The sequence below is a fragment of the Molossus molossus genome, unplaced genomic scaffold (genome assembly GCF_014108415.1).
Source record: "Molossus molossus isolate mMolMol1 unplaced genomic scaffold, mMolMol1.p scaffold_m16_p_3, whole genome shotgun sequence".
In the NCBI taxonomy this organism is placed as follows: domain Eukaryota; kingdom Metazoa; phylum Chordata; class Mammalia; order Chiroptera; family Molossidae; genus Molossus; species Molossus molossus.
The window spans coordinates 5,675,135-5,697,519 of NW_023425366.1; the positions used below are offsets into that span (position 1 = coordinate 5,675,135).

A 22,385-nucleotide genomic window follows, 5' to 3' on the forward strand; every position below is an offset into this window, starting at 1 on the left:
GATATATAATATACTGTAACATAATATACACATATACAGGGTGGGGCAAAGTAGGTTTACAGGGGTTCCTAAATGATACAATCATGAATAATCCTACAAGAACACTCACAACCCTAAACCCACTTTTGCCCCTGCGCCACCCCGTGGTACGGATGGTTTCAGCCTCTCCCGGGAGACGGGTGAGGCAGCCATCGTCAGAAGCCAGCGGGCTCTCAGAACCGCCGGGTCCCCAGGATGGAGGCGGGAGAGGCTGCCCTGGGCAGCGGCCGCCGCACATCCGGGCGCGCGTGCAGCGATCTGGCCACACGCTGCGTAGCTGATGGAGGGCCGGGCGCCGCTGGGAGTCGGCTGCGGGCGCCGTGAGAGTCGGGGAAGGAGGGCAGGTGCCGGCCCCTCCCATTCTGCCTTCTCTCCCGCGTCCCATCCCCGGAACTGGCCTCGGGCGCCGGGCCCCCTGGAGCGTGCGCAGGGACCTGCTGTGGCGAGCACCGCGGAGGACCGGCCGCAACATGCGCGCTCTCCGCCGCCCGCGGGGGCCCGGGGCGCAGCCCTGGCCGCTGCTCGCCTGCGTCCTGGCCGCGGTGTGCCGGAGCTCGGCGGATGGCGGCGCCCCAGGTGTGAGGGGAGCGGGCGCAGGGGGCGGAGGGCGCGCCAGAGGGGCGCTGGAGGTCGGGCCCTGCGGGCGGAGGGCACGCCGCACCAGGCACGGTGGTGGAAGTGGGCACGAGGGTGCCGACGCCGGTGGACAGCGGGCTACGCCTGTCGTTGGCTACGCCTGGGGCAACCACGCTGGAGGGCACTGGGGCGGCTCGGGTACCTCCGCTCCCGGGCGTGGACCTGGAACCCACCGCGCCTGGGAGGCCGGGCCTTGGGACTAGGGCGGCAGGGGTCGGGGCCGGGGGCGCAGGCAGCGACTGGCGTCTTCCGAAGGGGCAGTATTTGGAAAGGGACCTTCACGGAGGCCAACTCCCTTCATTTGAATTGATAGTGAGGCTTAATTAGCACCTACTCCTCCGGGCGGGTGGATGGGCTTGGAGGATGTGAAACAGCTGTAACAACCGCCAAGCAACCGAGCAAAGCCCCAAACTCCCGGGAGAGAGAGGGGGAGGGGGAGAGGGAGAGGGGGAGAGGGGGAGAGGGGGAGAGAGGGGGGAGGGGAGAGGGAGAGAGGGGAGTGGAGATGGAGAGTCTGTGCGTTGTGTGTCTGTGCGTGTGTGTGTGTGTGTGTGTGTGGTTTTTCTTTCCACCACGGTCTTTGAAGGTGAAGTTTTTTGTGGTGGTGGTTTTGTTAAAGACTCTTTGAAAGAGGGATTTATGGGTAAAACATGATAAAAATCGGCACCAAGTTTGCCATGTTTCGCTTCGCCTGTTTCTTACTTTTTACCTGAAAGCGGTCCATGTAAGCAACCTGTTTTCTCACCGCACGGTCCCGGGGTCCAGTGCCGGCAGCCGCCTCGGGCGGTGGACCACCTCGCAAGTCGGCGAATATTGCCCGTCACTTAGCTGGAGTCGGGTTACTGTCCTGCACAGCGCCCTCAGCTTTCCATAGGAATTCATCTTTACGCGCTTATAGATTTTGTCATAATATGCTATACAGATGGAAAGATCATCAAGGATAGGATTATTCATTTTTTAATAAATGTCCTTTCAAAGGCCTGTGGTTTACAGCGTGAACAGAACACCTGCTTCAGCTTCTACTGTCCTTGCCCTGCGCCCGTCTTTCTCATTCACACCACGTACAAAGGATGGTCAAGGGCATGTTCCCCTCAGGCTGTGGTTGGTTCTCCATACCTGCATCACCCTTCATTCACCCCAGAATATTGCAGATCTGAGGACCAATGCATTCTGGGTCAGCCCTAGAACTTTGCTTCTCGATTTGGTGGTGTGTTGGAATTTCCAGGGAACTTAAAGTGCTACCGGGATCCGGCCACCAAAAATTCTATTTCAGTTTGCCTGGGGTTCAGCCTGGACATCGGGAGTTTTTAAAATCCTCTGTGACTTTATTTATTTATTTTTATCCTCACCCAAGGACATTTTTCAATATTTTGTTCAGAGAGAGTGGGAGGGAGAGAGAGAGAGAAACATCGATGTGAAAGGGACACATCGAGTGGCTGCCACCCACACAACCCAACCAGGGCCGGGGACAAACTACAACCGAGGTACGTGCCCTTAGCGGGAACCGAACCCGGGTCTCTTCGGACCGTAGGCTGATGCTCTAACTGCTGAGCCAAACTGGCCAGGGCTTTTCCATGACTTTAATCATATGCCCCTAAGCAGGTTGAAGACCACCACTTTCAGGTGATGAGACCTCAGAGTGCCCTGTTGGGTATTTATTCTGTTGGCCCCAAGGAGTCAGGTTTAAACTGATATTCCGAGCAGCCTTCTAAAGAGAAACAGGTGGGCAAAAACTAAAAGTGGAATAAATGAGCAAATACAGGGTATGCATGTGTGGCAGGTGGTTGTGTATGTATTGTCAGTTATGTCTCTTTAAGTCCTCGCAAGACAAAATTATGGAATAATGTGCCCTGTAACAGGCATGCAGTTAGGACCTAATTTTGAGAATTAAAAATGGTCTGGCAACTTCATCTTGTTTTATAGATTCTGTATTGATCTCCGTGAGATTCAGTTTCCTCTTTGCTAAAGGACTATGAAGTTTACTGCTACTTAAAAAAAAAAAAAATAGATGCTTTCAGCTACTTAGACATAGGTGCTCTAACATCAAAGACTTTGGGCTAAATTTGAATATTAAAAATGGTTAGACTTTTGAATATGTATTCCTAACACCTGTGTACTCGCACAGGCATTCATTATGCGACCGAAAGTGCTATGTGTTAGCTTTTACCGACTCTGACTTCGAGATGAGGAAATTGGAACTTCGGTTCAATAATTGCCCAAGTACACATAGTTAATTAGGTAGTAGAGCAGGAAATTTGGCATTGTTCAGCCCAGCTCCTAAGCTTGTTTTCCTAAGCACGGTGCTGGGCCGTCGCCCTGAGGTGCCTGGGTATGTCTCCGAAAGCGGGGAGCCACCGGCAGAGAGCGCCGGGGGTGAACCCCGGTGCTTGTGCCGGGCTGAAGGGTTGCCCACAGAGCGCCAGTCGGGCATAAAGTCAGGCACCGGATTCCCCTTACCTCTTGGGCTGTTTTAGCTCATGAAGATATGTGCTATATCTGTAAAGGAGAAACACGACTGGAATACTCAAACATCATTGTTATTACTACTACATGGAACAAATAGGAGAAAGGGTCCTATTTCTCCTTTGAAAAATGTCTGTGGGGGAGCAATTTGAAATGATCATTTTTCACTTCTAGTGACATGACCTATATGTCTCCTTTACCAACCCCCTTCCCTCCTATATGGTTCCCCCAGAGCAATCCTAGTAATAACTATCTGTTGGAACAAATATTATTTGAGCGCCTAGATGTGCCTGACACTGTGTTAGTTTATATCTATGTAGAAAACCTTCAAGGTGTTTAAAGAAGCAGATGAACTGGAATCCTATCTTTAATAGGATTGTATCTGATGCCTCAAAAATTTGACCCTAAATTTATCATCACATTTAAAATTATATAAACATTTTTAAATCCTCACCCTAGGATATGTTTATTGATTTTTAGAGAGAGGAAGGAAGGGAGAGAAAGGGGGGAGAGAAACACTGACATGAGAAACTTTGATCAGTTGCCTCCTGTATGCACCCTGACTGAGGATTGAACCCATGACCTAGGTATGTGCCCTGACTGGGAATCAGACCCACAACGATTTGGTGTATGGGACATGCTCTAACCAGCCGAGCCACCCAGCTGAGGCTATATCAACATTTTTGCAGAATTAGTTTAACTGTCTCTTCATTTTCCTGGTCTTCTATCCCAGCCTCTCTTCTTCCTTCCTGTCCAGATGGGTCCTATAGCCACGAGGTGAGGAGAGGCAGGCAGGTTGGACTGTAGGAGCGAAGGGGCCCCGATCAGGGAGTTGGAGGCTGAGCCAGGTCCGGACAGTGTCCAGGTAGGAGAGTGGCCCTGTGTGGCACGTTGGAGCTGGAGCACAGTGGGGGGTGCCCCTGCCATGGAACAGCCTGGTGCTGAGCAGTGACAAGGGCTTCTGTGCCAGGGCAGCCAGACATGTGGTGTTGGACCCCGATCAGGGGGTGAAGGTAAGGCACGCAGGAGAGCGGGCAGTGGGGGTGCTGAAGCTGAGTGAGCAAGACCTCTTCAGGCCAGACGTGCAGTGACAGTGGGCGATCGTTATATTCGGGGGGCTGATCACGTACATACAGCGAGTCAGGATGATAGGGTCACCCGAAAGGAGGGAATTCCACAGATCAAGTATCACAGAAGTGCACATTTCAAATCTATATAATCTTATTAACCAATGTCACCCCCTAAATTTAATTAAAAATTTTTTAAAAAGAAAGGAGGGAATGAGAATGAACCGTGGATTGCAGTTTGCAGCATTGCTGTGAATTCATGACTCTAAACACCTACCTGTTTCACTCTTACGTCAACATCTGTGTAAACAAAGATATAAATGTGTGTGTGTATGGCTCCAGGTGTAACCATATGTCATATATTTAAATGCATATGTATTTTATGCCCACTATAAATATGCTGTATTTGTGTGTGTGCATGTGTGTGCACGTGTGTGCACGTGTTCGTAGCTGTCCTCGGAGATGCAGCAGGCACTTTCCAGTAGTGATAACACATTTAGCACCCACATCTTGGTTCTAAATACCAGTCTTTACTAATGGCAGCGAGGACTTCTTGGAGAAATTACCGATTCCAGGACTGGGGGTGGGAGAGAGTCCAAGATAAGCCTGGAACATCTTGTATCAGAAGCAATGAAGGCAGATGGGTCATGTCAAAGGATACAGGAGCCAGAGTGAAAGGTTCCCACTGGACAAAGCTGGGTCAAACCGAACAGCAAAACCAATGACAGTCCTAATGGACCAGCACCCGTTAGTACCCACTGACCAGTGCCCATTGAATGATACAGGTATTCATGACTACAGGTGGATATAAGTGAATTAAATGAATCAAGTAAAAGTTTGATGAGGCACAGAATATTACACAGTTTCAAAGTAACGGCACACAAAATTCTTACTAATGAAAAGGAAAAAAGAATACATTTCTAGTAAAGAAGCCTGCCAGATGTAACTTGAATCAAATGGTCAAAGTGAAAATGATTAGCAAAGAGAGAAGTACAAACCAGGTGCCATCTGACAGGATGCATGAGAAGGACACAGTCACCTCTGGGATATTCCTGCCACAGACCTCTATCTGACACCTCGGCTATCCTGTTACTTCCACAAGCATCAAAGTCATAAAAGTCAGGAGACTACAGTGTCCAGAGGGACGGAGAACGGAGGGACACGGCACAGTCATTCTGAGCTGGAACCTTTTGCTAAAAAGTGCATTTCAACAAAAGGACCTCTGTTGAAACTCAGAGAGGCGTGGGATGAGAGGGTGATGCACACAGGGTTGTTTCCTGGTGTTACTGGCAGTATTGGCATGGCCCGGGGGCATGTCCTCCATAGTGATACACAGTAACCTTTTAGAGGGCAGTGGTCATCAGGGTGTCAACTTATTCTTAAATGGTTCAGGGGAAAAGTTCTTCATTCTGCACTCGAAACGTTTCTGTTCGTTTGAGATTATTTGAAAAGGAGCAAAAGGAATTTGAACTCTTTTCTGAGAGAGTCCGACATGGAACTACAGGGAGTAGCTGAGAAATGGTCATCAGTGCATGTGGTAAGGTGTGTTTTCCAAAGGAGTGTTTGTTCACGCACACGACAGATCACGTGGTGAGGTGGTTTGTCCTGAACGGTCACCTACTCGAGTTTCTTCTGCAGAGCTGCCTCACACACTTCGTAACCTCACGTGGATTGTAGAAGTGAACAGTTCAGACACACACATTGGTATAGAAAACCTCATGCTACGCTATTAAAATAAACTCTCACCCAGCCTGTGTGGCTCAGTGGTTGAGCGTCAACCCATGCACCAAGAGGTGGCAGGTTCAGTTCCCAGTCAGGACACAAGCCCAGGTGTGGGCCCGATCCCCAGTGGGGGGCATGCAGGAGGCGGCTATTCAATGTTGTCTCTCATCGATGTTTCTCTCTCTCCCTCTCCCTTCCTTTCTCTCTAAAATCAATAAAGAGAAAAAATTAAAAAAACAACTCTCTAATTCCAATAGTCTCTGTTCAAGCATAACAAAAAATATCTCAAATACTGTGTTGACAGTATAAAATAATAGATGTTATCTTTAAAAATAGTGTTATTCTTTTAATTGAAAATTATTTTTCTGGCATTTTTTAAGTTACTGTGGTCACATCATTACTAATGTATCCCTACTCCCAAAATAGAAGCTTGTTTTTCTAACCTTAAAATTACAAAGTCCTGAGATTCTGAAAGGGAATTTAGATGCAATATTTGATAGATCTTGAAGCCAGAGTGCTTTTGTGATGGAGCCCAGAGCCTGGCACTAGCTAATAGCTGTGACTGGTTTCCTGTCTTACATTTGAAAACTCCATCCAGCAATCGGTGCTTCTTCCTGAGAGATCCTCCAACTAGGCCTCCTTCTGGGGGGAGGTGTGGGGACTGAGGAGGGAGGTCACCTGGAGTGGCTGCGCCCCAGGCTGCTGGGGGCGGGGCTCTGGTGGAGGAGGGCAGAGGGGCAGCCCCGCCCAGGAGGAGGAGAGCTGGTCAGGCCTCCCGAGATTCTGCTGGGGGCAGGGGTAACTTGAAGAGGATGAAGCTCCCGCCCTTTCTGTTGTTGTTCTAAATAAATGTTTTGTTTTAAGGGGTAAAAGGGGGGGGGGGGCAAAGAACAGCCGCAAGAAATGTCCATGCTTTAAAATCTCTGCACCGAAATGATGCTGATCAGGAACTCAGGGCCGCAGGGCCATGGAGGACGATGGAAAATCATTCAGTTGAAGAATCCGGGTGGAAGTTCCTCAACCTTGGCATTAGCAGTGGGGCTGGATAATTCTCTGTGGGAGCGGCTGTCACCCTAAGATGTCAATAGCCTGCATCTGTCATACGGAAACAAGTGGTCAAGTCCTGAGCCTTGGTGACTGTACTGAAGAGCCAAGTCCTTGCAGATGCAGCCAAGTAAACCGAGGTCATACGGACTTGGCCACTCAGCCTGACGACTGTGCCTTTGTGACAGGAAGGGGAGGGGGCGCGGGATCCGGAGACAGACGCAGAGGGGGGGTGGCCATGGCAAGAGGAGCCAGTGGGTGGCACGGGAGGGGTGCAGCTTGAGCCAGCTCCCCTGCAGAGGGAGAAAATCCAATCTTTTAATCTCTGGAACAACAACGAGATGTTGGCATTATTTGCCACTACCTGGAAAAGAAGGCCACGTGGCAAATTTCCAGTGACGACTAGGAAACAGGAGAATGTTGATGCCTTGAGGAATGTGTGCATGGTCTTGGCACCTCACCCCGCATTATCCAACTTGCCTCACCCCGCCCTCTTTCTCCCCGAGAGGGGGCCTCCGGCGACAAGTCCACGGCCGAGCTCAGGCTGGGATACACAGTTCCTGCCTCTGCATTGTGTATTTCTTGTAGTGACTCAGCTTAATCCTTTCGGGGAAGTTTTTAAACTCCATCTGCCTGAATTTCCTGCCAATTCCCTTCAAATGTGGGCGTGTGCCAAATCGGCCTCCTGCCCACTGAAAGCAGTAGGTTTACACTTCACCTTTTGGATGGAAAAACACCTGGGCTAACCAAGCACCTCTCGCTTTCCATCCTCTGACTCCTGCGCACACCGTGCTTTGCACTCGGATATTTCTGTGCTGCTCCCAGACTACCCAGACTTCCCTCCTCTGGAAGCTTGGCTTTTCCTTTTCCTTCTGTTCCTTCAACTGCCACACCCGTAGACTTTGCCCAATCCCAGCCTAGATTCCTTCCTGTCCTTGTTCTGCTGCAGGACCTCGGGGAGCCCTTGCATCCAGGTCCTGATGGAACAACCTGCAGCGTCATCTGGCATCAGCTCCTCTCTCTTACCCCCCGGAGTCCCTCAGAGACGGGGGTCAGGCTTCACCGTCTGTAGCTCTCACGCCAACTTGTGTGACATGCGGGGAGTTACAGACAATACCATGAGCGAGGGCTAGTCTAGCACCCTGGCGACACTCAGCCGTGAGCCGGGCGCCTGGACTGAGACTCCTGTGAGTCATGCAGCCCTCTGGGGACTGGCTGCCTCAGCTGCACCCTCAGCAGCCCCAAGCTGTCAGGTGCTCGAGGCTCGCACCTGCACAAACTGGGAAATAAGGGTTAGAGTGACGGCATTATTTCCAGCTCTGGTCACTCCCATTGTTGCTGATAGGGTGACTAATAATAAAAAAAATAATGATAGCAATACTAATGCTAATCATAATGATGACGTCAGACCATCTCCAAGGGACCAGGGCGGTGTCAGGGACCAGGAGTGGGGGAGAACCCTTGCGTCCGGTCCTGCGGTCCTGGCCCAGAAAGAGCGCCCGGCGAGGATGCAAGGACCGCAGGGCATGGCTCCTCCCTGGGTCTGCATCTGCCCTGATCGTCCTGACCTGCTTTCTCCTCACGGGAGCCTGTCAGAGGACGAAGCCCCTGAAGGAGAAACAGGACTTCCGTCAGGAGAAGGGCAGCGTTTGGCAGTGTGTGCACACATGGATGTCTTCGAGAGGCAGGGAGCCTGGCTGCATATTCAGTGCGGTGGAGAACACTGACCCTGATAACATTCTTCATATAAACAAGAAAAGGAAATCACTTCTGAGCCAAGTGTAAAAGTGAAGCTAAGCAGGCCAGGGGTAATTTAAATTGAATGGCGTTTACGGAATGCAGCCCAGTCGGCAATAACAAGCCTTTGCTCCTCTTCCCTGACTTGTTTGATAGCTTTGGAGTAGTTTTCATGGGAGGTAAGGTCTGGGCACCCTCAAGTCAAAGAAACAGTAGCCGGTGCAGGAACAGTAGCCTGGTACTGGCACAAGAACAGGCTGATAGACCAGTGGAACAGAACAGAGAACCCAGAAATGGACCCAAGACAACATGCTCAATTAATATTTGACAAAGGAGGCAAGAGCATACAGTGGAGTAAAGACAGCCTCTTTAATAAATGATGTTGGGAAAATTGGACAGCTACATGCAAAAAAATGAAACTAGACCACCAACTTACACCATACATAAGAATAAACTCAAAATGGATAAAAGACATAAATGTGACCCATGAATCCATAAAAATCCTAGAAGAAGATGTAGGCAACAGAATTTCAGACATCATATGCAGCAGAATTTTCACTGATACATCACCTAAGGCAACAGAAACAAAGGAAAAAATGAACACATGGGATTACATCAATCTAAAAAGCTTCTGCACAGCGAAAGAAACAACCATCAAAATCGAAAGGCAACCCCACTGTATGGGAGAGCACTATTGCCAATGATACATCAGATAAGGGGTTAATTTCCAAAATATATAGAATGCTCATACAACTCAACAAAAGGAAGACAAAGAACCCAATTAAAAAATGGGCAGAGGACCTAAATAGGCACCTCTTCAAACAGGACATACAAATGGCTAAGAGACATATGAAGAAATGCTCAACGTCACTAATCATCAGAGAGATGCAAATTAAAACAACAATGAGGTATCACCTCACACCTGTCAGAATGGCCGCCATCAACAAATCCTCAAACAACAAGTGTTGGCGAGAGTGTGGAGAAAAGGGGACTCTAGTGCACTGCTGGTGGGAATGCAGACTGGTGCAGCCACTATGGAAAACACTATGGTGTTACCTCAAAAAATTAAAAATTGAACTTCCATTTGACCCAGTGATCCCACTTCTAGGAATATACCCTAAGAAGCCTGAAACACCAATCAGAAAGAATATATGTATCCCCATGTTCATAGCAGCACTATTTACAATAGCTAAGATCTGGAAACAGCCCAAGTGTCCATCAGTAGACGAATGGATAAAAAAGCTGTGGTACATGTACACAATGGAGTACTACGCAGCTGTAAGAAAGAAAGATCTCTTATCCTTTGAGACTACATGGAGGGACCTGGAAAATATTATCCTAATCGAAACAAGCCAAGCAGAGAAAGACAAATATCACATGATCTCACTTATTTGTGGAATATAATGAACATAACAGTCTGAGGAATAGGGTAGACCCAGAGAAGTAAGGTACAGACTGACAATCCTCAGAAGAGGGGGTGGTGGGAGGAGGGAAGAGATGAACCGCAGCACTTATATGCATGTATGTATAACCGATGGACATGGACAACAAAGCTGGGGATGGGGTGTGGGGGATGGGAAGGAGGGTGTCAATGGGGGAACAAAGGAGAAACATCTGTAACAAAAATAAATTAATAAAAAAAAACACGAAGTTCTGAGATGGGTGACAGAGTGATACATGTTTTCAAAAGAGGATGTAAGAGACAGGAAAACCACAAGTCAGTTTAGAGGACTCCACACTGAAACCACAGCTGGAAAAGGAGCAACAGCTGGGCTCTCCCTGTGCGCCCCTGCCGTCCCCGGTGCCCTGCGTTGTCTGGGCTGTCCCTCTCATGGCCAAGCTCCCCTCGGGGTCCTCCCACCCCGTCCCCCGCCTCATGCCTTCCAGGCTTCTGCCATTCTTACCTACCCCCCGTGTCTCCAACGCTGTTTTATATAGAAACTACAAATTGCAGAATGAGAAAATGAAAGGTTTTTTTTTTTAAGCCACTTGATGTAAATCAATAGGGATTTTTCAGTGAAAAAGAAAAAAGAAAAAGCCTGGCCGGTGTGGCTCAGTGGGTGGAGCGTCGTCCCATGGACCGCAAGGTCCCAGTTTGATTCCCGCTCAGGGCACATGCTGGGGTTTCAGGCTCGACCCCCAGTAGGGGGCGTGCAGGACGCAGCCAATGGATGTTTCTATCTCTCTCTCCCTTCCTCTCTCTCTCTCAAAAAAAATTGTCAATAAAAACACGGGGAGGGGGTTGGGATTGGGAGGAGGGTGTCAATGGGAGAAAAAATAATCATCTATAACCAAAATAAATAAATAAATAAATTTTTTAAAAAAGAAAGAAAAAGCAAACATAGAAGCAACTGGAGATGTGGTCACACTTAATAGCCCGATATATTTCCGAGTATCTGTGGACCACACACGACCTAGCTCATCAGCTCTTCCTGAAAACAGTGTCTCTCAGGAAGAGCACATGACACTTGAGCTGCTGTGAACCAGCTGTTCGTCACTCTATCGCAACGAGAATGTGTGACCGCTTGTCCTTTTCCTCACAGGGTCGCCCTTCACCAGTCTGCCTGTTGGACAAGACTCGCTGGCCAAATACTCCAACCTTTCCTTGCAGAGTCATAACATATCACTGACGGGTAAGCGTATCCTATTTCCAATAATACAACGCGGCAATGAGCCTTTATTTTTAATTAAGCCGCTGCATATTGCTTTGTGAAGTACTGATCCCTGCTCGTGGTCTGGTGGGAGAAACACACCTGTCTTCATACAGTCACGGTCCATGTACAGTGTATACAGCACCGTATACTACATGGGATGGGGCGGGGACTGGCCAGGAGGAAGCTGTGCTCTGGGTGCGGGGAGGAGGCAGCTAGTCTAGACACAGAGGCTGAGAGACCTCTCCAGAAAAGAGACACCTGGTGGTGGTGGGGGGGTCATTCTGAATTGCAGATACTCTGATTTTTTATCAGTTCTTTTTTCTTTTTTATCCTCACGGGGACATTTTTGCATTTATCTTCAGATAGAGTGGGAGGGAGAGAGGGAAGAAGAGAGAGAGAGAAACATTGACGCAAGAGAGACACATCAACTGGTTGCCACCCACAGGACCCCAACCAGGGTGGGGACAAACTGCAACCGAGGTACGTGCCCTTAGCGGGAACCGAACCTGGGTCTCTCCAGGCCATGGGCAGGTTGACGTTCTAACTGCTGAGCCAAACCAGCAGGGCTTTTATCAGTTCTTGCTGGTGCATCCATTGAAATCACTGCTTTGAGAGGAGAATTCGTGTAACCTGTGAAAGACCTCTGGACAGATAACTAAAGGTGATGCCACTGAGCCCATGACGGGGGGTAGAAAAACAGGTCAAACTCAAGCTAAAACTCAGCTCTTTTTATGGGTTTGGATCCCCATGTTTCAAAAGTAATCTCAGAGTTCTTTAAATGAGCCAGAGTAGTTCTCTGGCTTAGTAACAATATTAAAGGTTTGATTAGCAGTTAAAATATTTTAAACCTGTTCATTGAGTCAGTAACAAGTTTTCTCCAGTTATATATCTAGTCTTGAGCTGTTCTCCTGTCTGAAGAACTGTTTCTTTTTTCTTTAATTTTTTTTTCTTTATTGATTTTTAGAGAGAGAGGAAGGGAGAGAGAGAGATAGAAACATCGATGAGAGAGAACATCGATTGGCCGCCTCCTACATGCCCGTCACTGGGAATCGGGCCCACAACCTGGGTGTGTGTCCTGACTGGGAATCAAACCGGCGACCTCTTGGTGCAGGGTCAACGCTCACCCACTGAGCCACACCGGCCCGGCTGAAGATCTGTTTCTGTTTAACGTGATGAAAGGTGTGCTTTTCTCTCCCATCTGATTCCAGTGGGACGTTGGCACTGAGCTTTTTCATAGCACATTTTTTATGACACTGTGCAACTCCTTTTTGTCCTCAATACCCCCGTTTCAATATTTAGGATGTATTCTTACTTTCAGAAGTCATGACAACACTCCTGTGTTACCTGACTTTTTACTTTTTGAGTGTCCCAGCGGCTGAGTTCCTCTGTTAGGATGACACGTTTGAGAGAATTCACGGAAAAGGTAGGTTTGCGAGTCCTCGGACAGCAGAGGTGGGGACAACAGGACACCCCTCGATTCCCGAGTCCAGCTGGAGCCCGGGGAAGGGAGGTGCCAGCGAGGGAGAGGAGCTGACTTGTGAGTTGATGCCAGGCTGGGTGTTGACTTACTCAGCCTGTTGTTGTTTGGAGGGTTTAACTCCGAACTACTCCTTTATTCTACGATTGCTGTTGAAGCCAGCAGTCCCGCCGTTACGAGGAGATCGGGTGTTCACAGGTCATCGCTTCCGTAGCTTCGCCGTGGCCCGATGGACCGGGGCCAGGCACTGTCCCCTCCTCCCGGCCCTGAGCTCGGGCTTGCCCCAGGTCTGAGCAAGCACACAGGGCATGCCCCAGCCCAGGCAGCTGCCCGCTTGCGGTGCTGTTTTGCCCTTTCCCCTGGAAGGTGCCCGCGAGCCTGCGTCCCCTCCCCGGGGAAGAAGGGCCTGTTTCTGCTTGATTTGAAAAGCTTGCAGATCCAACGTCGGGAGCATTTTCTTGATTGCAATAGACTCTTTGTATGAAGTTCCTCCTTATCTAAGCTCGGATTTGTTTTCAGTCGACAACAGAACGGATTTGACATTCCTTTGAGACTGGATGTGTGAGCTGTGAGTCGATGGTTTCGTTCCTGCGCAGGTTGTTCGGCACGTTTGGTTGTAGGCGCTGCCTTTCCCGAAATACGGAATTTAAATCTGAGGATGTACTGATGAGGAGGAGGAACCCTGGGCTTTATTCTCACTCACTTTTTAGGCCACTTTATAAATAAGATGCTTTCATATCGTCATAGCTTTATTTGCGTTGGACCAATATAAATTATATCATTTCTCATGTGCGTCTGAAAATGGTACTTACAACAGTTATTTTATATATTATTTTTGTTTCCTCTCTGGCCAGTGTGGAAGTTGATCTCTCTTTTAGGACAAAATGTTTCTGGTAGAGAAATTCAAATGTAACGCATTCGTTGCAAGTTTCGGACCATCATGACACCATTGGCCCAGTTCTTAGCATATTTCACTTATCATCCAAAGATGCTTCAGGCTGGGAAACACAGGGTCCCGTGCCTGGGAAAGACACGACCTCTGATTCATGGAAGCCTGATTATTTATTCTGCTATGTTTTTAAAATATCGCTAATTACTTACTTAACAGAAACGCAGTCGTGCGTTTTTTGAAGACCAGGATACCCTGAGAAACACGTCGTTAGGCAATGTCATCCTTGTGCAAACATCACAGAGTACACTTACGTAAGCCTAATTGGTGTCGCCTACTACACAGCCAGGCTATCTGGTCTACCACCATTATATACGCAGTTCGTCACCGACGGAGAAGTTGTTATGCAGCGTATGACTGTATATATTTCTAAATAAACATAATAGCCTATGCAGTGGATATTATTTGTAATTTTCAGAGGATGGAAAAGAGGCACAAACAGAGTAAATGAATAGACTGAGGTCACAGGTGTCAGTGAGAGTTGTGGGAACCCAGGTAGTCTGGCATCAGGAGCTTAGCTTATGCAGCTTTCCTTTCTTCTTTTTTTTAATCCTCACCTGAGGACATTTTTTTATGTTCTTGTTCAGATAGGGTGGGAGGGAGAGTGAGGGAGGGTGGGGGGGGAGGTGGAGAGAGAGAGAGAGAGAGAGAGAGAGAGAGAGAGAGAGAGAAAGTAAAAGAGAGAGAGAGAGAGAGAAACATTGATATGAAAGGGACACATCGAGTAGCTGCCACCCGCACGACCCAACCAGGGCAACCAGGGCAACCAGGGCCGGGGACAAACTGCAGCCAAGATATGTGCCCCTAGTGGGAACCGAACCCGGGTCTCTCTGGACCACAAGCCGACGCTCTAACCGCTGAGCCAAACTGGCCGGGGCTAGACAGCTTTTCCTACTGCTCAGTTAACAGCATCACCGAAACAATGTACCTAGTTGAAGAAAACTTGCATTAGTTTGAAACTTTGTAAAACATTTCACAAACAATGGAAGGGAAGCTGTTTTATTTGCCTTATTTATCAATAGGCTTGCGTTAGAAACTGCACTTGCTGAGATAATGAATCCATTATGAAGGTATAATTGACTTGACTAAGAATAAAATTGATTTTCCTTTCTGATATCACTGGATTTTTAAAACCTGATCTGATAATGGACTGTTTTCACATCACTCTGCTAGGTTTCCCGCGTCAATATTTTGGAATTCGTTGTTTGTTTACAGTAACTAGAGTGTTTCTTTATTGTTACTTCTGTTTCTTCACGCCCTCTGCATATTGTGTCATGTTTGGTATCTCCGTCAATGTGTTACAGTTTAGCCAGAGGTTGAAATCAAAACATCAGCCCATCCTGAGAATGTCGGCCGAGGCTCTCCCCAATGGCACGTTTCACTCACTGTGTTGAGATGTGGGCAGCTGGCCTGACATGGTCCTATTGAGGCACGGAGGCAGACAAAATGGGCATTGGAGGTACAGACTGTAGCTTAAGGACAATTTGAGAAGACCAGTCAAGGTCAGGACAGGCAGCTGCATTGCTGAAGAGCAACCCAGCCCAGAAGTCTGTGTTAGGGCTCCTTCAACCCCTGGGCCGGCTGCCTGGCCAATGAGACGGAGAAAGAAAAAAGAAGCAGAGCCCTTACATTTGGCTGCTCAGATACTCCAGTGCAAAGAACATTCTAGAAGGACTCCAACAAGGTGCAAATGTTTATGATGTTTCTCAGAGGCAGACTACCAGCTACCAGTCATCAAATCTCGTGTCAGGACTGTTGGTGGAGAGAGAGAGAAAACGGGAGTCCCCACCTTTGTAGAGCGTGAGAGACAGTGAAGGGAGATGAGGGACCCACCACATAACCCAGACCGGAGTACCTGCAAGTCAACCTTCCATGACCAAGGCTTCTCCTTAGCAGAAATATGAAACTTTGGGGCTGGGTGGATCTTTGTTGCTGGGTGGTGGTATGTGGGACGTTGTTTAGCAGCATCCCTGGGCTCTGGGCTCCTCCCACTGGGTCTGAGTAGCACTCACCAAGTTGTGACAATTGACACAGTTCCAGATATTGCCACATGTCCCCTTGGGGGCAAAAATACCCCCCCTTCCCCATTGAGAACTACAGCTCAACACATAACACAGAAGAACTGGGTAACTGTCTCCCATCCCCTCAACATGGGAAGACAAGCGATTTCATGATCACGTGGTTGTTAAGGCTGAATAAAGAACCTCACTGCAAAGTCAGATGACAGGGCAGAGTGACACGCATGGGGACTCCTAGCATACATGGGACAGGGAAAAGCTACCTCTTGAATAAAGTACATACTGCTTCTGCTCCTCTGATGTGTATTGGGCATATTTTATTAATTTTTAATTACGTAAGTAAAACTGAGCTCATTAAAGCATGATCTTATTTTTAGCATATAGTAAATCAGAGAATCTGAAACTCCTCCTGCCACACCTGGAAAATTAAAATATAACAACCGTCCTTTCAACTGCGTGGCTAAGTACACACAAGTGTAAAGACCAGTTCCACTGGCTGAAGCTGGACACCAGACACCAGACCTCGGAGTCCATCTCGTGCTGGGTTTCCTTGTGTTTGCTGCCAAGGCACTTGAGTCTGAAGAGCCACAGGTGTAGGAACAAAGCCCCGATTCCAGGCGAAGAGGATGGTTGGAACTGAAACTCCCAGAAAGCTGATCCTTCCTCAGCTATAAACACAGTGGAAGGTTTGACCCACGGGAAAGAGCTGGCTGACCGGCATGAGGTGAAGGAAAGCTGGAGTCTGGGTTTTAGTCTTTTTCTGCATCAAAAACAAAAACCCCCCGAAGTGTTCAAAGACAAAGGCCGGCTCTCCAGGAGGGTGAGATCCCACAGGTACACTACCTGCGCCGTCTAGGAGCTTTCCACACACGAATGACCACGGGGGGCGCTGCTTCCGCTGGAAAGCAAAGGAAAAACCTCTGTGGAAGGACGGACTGTCCCCCTCCCCCCGGCTATGAACCCCGACTGAGGACCAGCTCCCAGGACAGAGTGCAGGGAGCCCTGCAGCAGCCCCACACGGAGACGGAGCTAAGGAGCAGCGGGAATCCTAGTCCAGGGCTGCAGATGTAGACATTCTAGGTAGGGGCACAGAAGAAATATTCTGCGGTTAAAAAAAAAAAAAGTTTGAAAAAATAGCCAAATAGAACTTGTGGGGATAAAAAAACTAAACTTGTCAGGAGAAGTGCAAGTCCTTTTTTCCCCCCACACCGCTTCTGTCTCAGCTCTTTGGCTCTGATCACGTGGGAGGTGGGCGTGAATCCTTAGTCTCTCTGGGACTATCCAGTATTGTTTCCTATTGTTTAATTTTAGCGATTTTAGCGGTATCAACCCCTACATATCATTCTGAAACTGCTTTCTGCTATCATTCGACACTAGTTCTTGGAGATCGAGCCACAATACACAGAACTAGCTTGGTTCTTTTACTTGTGTACACGGTCGAAATATGTCAGCTTACTTACACATTTTTCTGTCAGTGGACCTAGTTTTTTTATTTTTATTTTTTTTTATTTACTTTTAGAGAGAAAGGAAGGGAGAGGGAGAGAGAGATAGAAACATTGATGAGAGAGAACATAGATTGGCCACCTTCTGTATACCCCCACTGGGGGTTTGACCCACAACCTGGGCATGTGCCCTGACCAGGAATCGAACCGGCAACCTCTTGGTGCAGGGTCGACACTCAATCGCTGAGCCACACCGGCTGGGCTGCACCTAGTTTTTCGCGATTGTAAACCATGCAGCAGTGAACACTTCTGCAGACCTTCCCCTGAGCATGACTGCACATTTCCTTGGATAAATCCCACAAAGTAGACTTGCTCAGTTAGAAATTGTGTGCGCTTTTATTTTTATTATTATTATTTTAATCCTCACCAGAGGATATTTTTCCATTTATCTTCAGATAGAGCAGGAGGTGGGAGAGAGAAAGAGAGAGAAACATCACTGTGAGAGAGACACATCGACTGGGTGCCAACTGCACGACCCCAGCAAGGGCCGGGGATGAACCACAACCGAGATACAGGCCCTTGGCCAGAATCGAACCCGGGACTCTTGTGTGTGCAGGCCGATGCTCCAACAGCTAAGCCAAACCAGCCAGGGCTCATGTGCACTTTTAATAGATACTTGCAAATTGCCTTCCAAAGTATCTTAACCATTTGCTCCTTCCCCCACCCGCATATTTGAGTATATTTTTCTAGATCTTGACCAGTACATAATATTATTAAAGTTTTTTTGTCTTTGCAATCATGAGCATGAAAAACTGCCTCACTGCTGTTTTAATTTGCATTTTAGAATTAGACATACTTACATGTGTGTGTTTTTGTTAATATTCTCCTAATATTCTTTTCCTATTGTGTTTATGTGTTTCTAAATTAATTAAATTAGGCAGCTATACATTTTACATACTAATTGGTGCTTTTTACAGAAGTTACAAATATCGTCTCCCAGTTGTCCTTACACTTTTAGGTGTGGTCTTTATTGTGAAGAAGTTTCATTTATTTTCCTCTTTTTTTTTTTTTTTTTTGTGGCTTAAACAATAGTAATTTATTTTCTCTCAGTAGGAGGGTGGAGTCAGAGATAATGGTGTCGGCTGGGTTGGGTCCTTCTGAGGATCACGAGGGAAGGACCTGTTGCACCCCCTGGCCACCTGGCCTGTATTCTTTTCCTTGTGTGTTCATGTTGTTCCCTCTGCTCATGTCTGAAACTGAATTTCCTTTCAGTGTCCATGTGGCTTCTTCTGTAAGTCCTTGGCTGGAAGACGCCTCTTCAGCCCGACTCCTGTTGGTTACTCAGGCTGGGCACTAACTTTATTATTGTTCTTTTTACATACACAACCGATGTCTCAACACTCTTGAAAGAATAGTTCTTTTTCCTGTGGTTTTGAGATACCATCCTGTGATTTTCCAGTGTGCCATGGGTTATTCTTTTTCTCCATTGTTTCAGTGATGTTCAACCTTTCAGAGTGCTAGGCAAAGTGAGAAGCAAATTTACCTTGTCACCTGATGTACCAATCCTGTAGGCACACGCCCAAACGAACAGCCACCAGGCAATGCCCACACCCACAGGTGTGTCACACTGGTAATTTGTCTTCTCTTCCAATACGTTAAAAAAAAATCTGGTGGCAACCACCAAGTTGATTTCATGGCCCACAAATAGTTCCTGGCTCACAATCTGGAAAATCTTGCCTATTCTATTCCATTAGTTTCCTGGGATTTTCCAGCATTATGAACATGAACGTTAATTTTTGCAACATTTGATATATCTTTAAGTTATTGTTCTTTAAAAAAAAAAAAAATATATATATATACATATATATGTTTTCCTATTTCCTGGACCTTTACTCTTTTGTATAGATTATTTTTTTAAATCAAATTCCACAAAAAATACTTCTTTGGGGGATTTGGACTGATTTTTCACTGACTCTAGATTAATTTGGGGATAATGAATGTTTTTATGATATTTTATTGTTGCCACCTGTGGTTTAGATTGCATTTGAGATCTTTTTAAAAATTGTCTTATTGATCTTAGAGGAAGGAAGGGGGGACGAGAGAGATAGAGAGAGAGAAAGAGAAACATTGATGTGAGAAAGGAACATCAATAAGTGGCCTCCCACACACACCCTGACTGGGGATCAAACCCAAGACCCAGACAAGTACTCTGACCGGGAACTGAACCGCCACCCTTTGGTGCATGGGACCATGCTTCAACCAACTGAGCCACACTGGCCAGGCTATTTTTTTCTTTGAAAAAGATATTTAAAAAATAATAATTATATATACTTAAAGTGTACATGTTTAACATGATGATTTTATATGCATAACAAAATGTTACCACAGTCGAGCTAGTTAACATGCCATCTCACGTAGCTCTTTGTGTGTGTGACGAGTGTGCCTGACACCTCTCGTAGCATACTCCCAGCGTTCAGTAGAATGTTGTCAAGTATGTTACTGCGTACAGTCTTCACGCCTGCCCATGAGCTCTCTAGTCACTCCGTGCCTCTGACCAGCCTCATCTCTGCTCGCCCAGTCTCTGGCCACCACCCCCTACTCTCTGCTTCTAGTTGAACGTTTTCCACATTTCTCATGGACGTGAACTCATGCAGGATGTATCCTCCTCTGGCTTATTTCACTCAGCACCAAGTCCCCCGGTTTCTCAGTGTTACTGTAAGACAGGCTTCCCTTCTCTGTCGTGGCTGAAAAACATACCCGTGCGCATGTACCACAGCGCCTTCGCCCATCCTCCTGGGGATGGGCACGTGGTGGTTCTGCTCTCTGCTGCTGTGACCACGCGGCAGCGGGCACGGCAGTGCAAACGTCTCCCCGGTCCTGCTTCATCCCCGTTAGCGGTGTACCCAGAAGTGGGATGCTGGGTAATACGGAGGTTCTGCTGGTAATTTGGGGGGGGGGTCTCCAATCTGGTTTCCATATGGCTGCACCAACTGACATTCACACCGGCGGTGCACAGGCGTTCCCTTCCCCCACACCCCGCGACACCGGTCGCCATGCAGCAGATGTGATGATAGTCCCATGGTGTTCCCTTTGTGTCCCCCTGATGAGGAGGGATGCTGAGCACCTTTATATATATTTGTTGGTCATCTATATTTCTTCTTTTGTGAAATGTCTACTCATATTTTTTGCCCATTTTTAAAATCGAGGCATTTGTTTCACTGCTATTGAGTTTTATATGTTGTAGTACACTTAACTTCTTTTAATGAGAATTCCTGATTTAAAGCATGCTTGCAAACACTGTCCTCTGTAAGAACTTTTAATTGTCTTTTTACGTTTTCCTAATAGGCTTTTATTTCAGGTGAAATGATTCCTGAAGGGACCCATTAAGGTCTAACATGTCATTTCCCCAAAGATTACACATTGCTTAAAGGGACATATCCTTAAAACATTTTTAAATTATAAAAATAAGAGTATTTAGACCGATGTAAATTACTGTACGATTTTAAGAACAGCTTCTAAAAAACATAGTTCAGAAACGGAGTGGATGGGTATAGTCTTGGAGATGTAGATGTCATGGACAATTTTGTAACACTTGGAAAAAAGCAGAAATACATGATGCAGTTGTGGCGTGCCAGGGAAGTTCACACACCGTCCCCCGAGGCCAGTGGACAGAGCCGTGTGTTGTCTAACCACGAGATATTTCAAAGTCAGAAGTAAAACTCTTTCGACACATCTTGGTGCTTGTGATTTCCTGATGGAAAGCAAGAAGTCCTAGCAGCCTCTGCAAATGTGAGCAGCAGTGAGGTGACAGTCGTGGCTTGGAGAAGGACCTGTCGTTGCAGTCGTCACAGAAGCATTTAGTTGAAAGGGTGCACCCTTAGAACATTTTGGTCACCCCCTTCACCCGCCGTCACACCGCCGTACTGCTCCGTTACAAATCAGTTTGATCTTCCGTTCACATCTTCTCTCATGTAACATCTTGTTCAGTGGTTTGGAAGTGGTGAAGCTGATCCCCTTGTCGCGGGGTCCCTGTCTCTGTGAGCGGGTACGCACGGCTGGCTGCTGGAACCCGGACTCAGCCTCACACAAAGGTGAGGTCAGCTGAGTCACCCCCGGGACGTGACCTGGAGCCAGACGGCCCCCCTCTGCGCCTCAGCTTCCTCTCCTAGGGAGCAGGGACGGTAGGAGAGGCGCTTGTCTCCTCGAGGTTCTGGGAAGAGAAAACGCTCTAAGCCATGCAGAGCGTCCGGCAATATGAGTGACAGCTTTTGTTCGACCCCGTAGTGGGACCAGTGTGGGGACAGCTGTTCGCAGCCTCCAATGGGCAGCGTGGCCGCAAAGAGCACCTTATCCTGACATCACCTTCTGGCACGGACACGGCTCTGTCATCCCTCCCCCAGGAGTGAGGCTGCTGCCGCCTCTCCTTGCCCGTCCTCCCCACGAAAGGTGGAGTGTCCGCAGCCCCACAGGGTGCTGAGGAGTCGGAAATAATGCAAGAGTCAAAATCGTGTTCTCTGGTGCTCCAGCCCCCGCAGCCCGCTCCAGCCACCACCCGCAGCGAGGGGGGTCTCCTCCCTCCGAGCACGGTGGCCCCGCTGGAGTGGGCTCAGGCTGGGCAGAGGCCAGCAGGAATGAGCGACGCTCCGACCGGGGAGAAGGCTCACAGAAGTCCCCGAAGGCTTGGCTCGCTCAGCAGTGTGTGAGCAGAGCTTTCCAGGATGTGAACAGTGAACACTGGTGGGTGGTCTATTGGCCACACTGGTGGTCTTCTGACCTCCTGAGCTCCCCTTCTCCTGTTACACACCAGCGGGGCAAGAAACCAGGCCAGCTCAGCCTTCCAAGGACACGTGCAGCAGCAGCCAAGGCCCACTGCCGTGAGCAGAGCCTGTAGGAGGCAGACCCCGCGCAGGGGCCTCATCCAGTGTCTGTCCTCCTGAAGGGCGAGGAACCATTTCCTGCCCAGGGCCATTTGGATATTTGGAACCTCATTCAAGGACCATCCAAAATGACCCACTTAAGAATGAGCCTGCTCTGTTTGGTCAGACTCATTTCGTGAGGTGGGTGGTGGTAGCTGGTAATGATTTCCTGGGCCTTCTTTGGCCCGCGGGCCGGGTGTTCCCCACCCCTTGGGGCTGTT

The 22,385-nt window shown here is 48.1% G+C and overlaps 1 protein-coding gene across 1 annotated transcript in view; it reads left to right on the forward strand.

Moving 5' to 3' along the window:
* Window positions 1-509: 509 nt before the first annotated feature.
* The window catches only part of EMB (embigin), a 45,610-nt gene continuing 23,734 nt past the window's right edge, over window positions 510-22,385 (forward strand). The window contains exons 1-2 of the mRNA XM_036278813.1: window positions 510-615; window positions 11,252-11,341. Of these exons, the coding sequence (XP_036134706.1) occupies window positions 510-615; window positions 11,252-11,341 (196 nt within the window). The remainder of the gene's footprint in view (window positions 616-11,251; window positions 11,342-22,385) is intronic.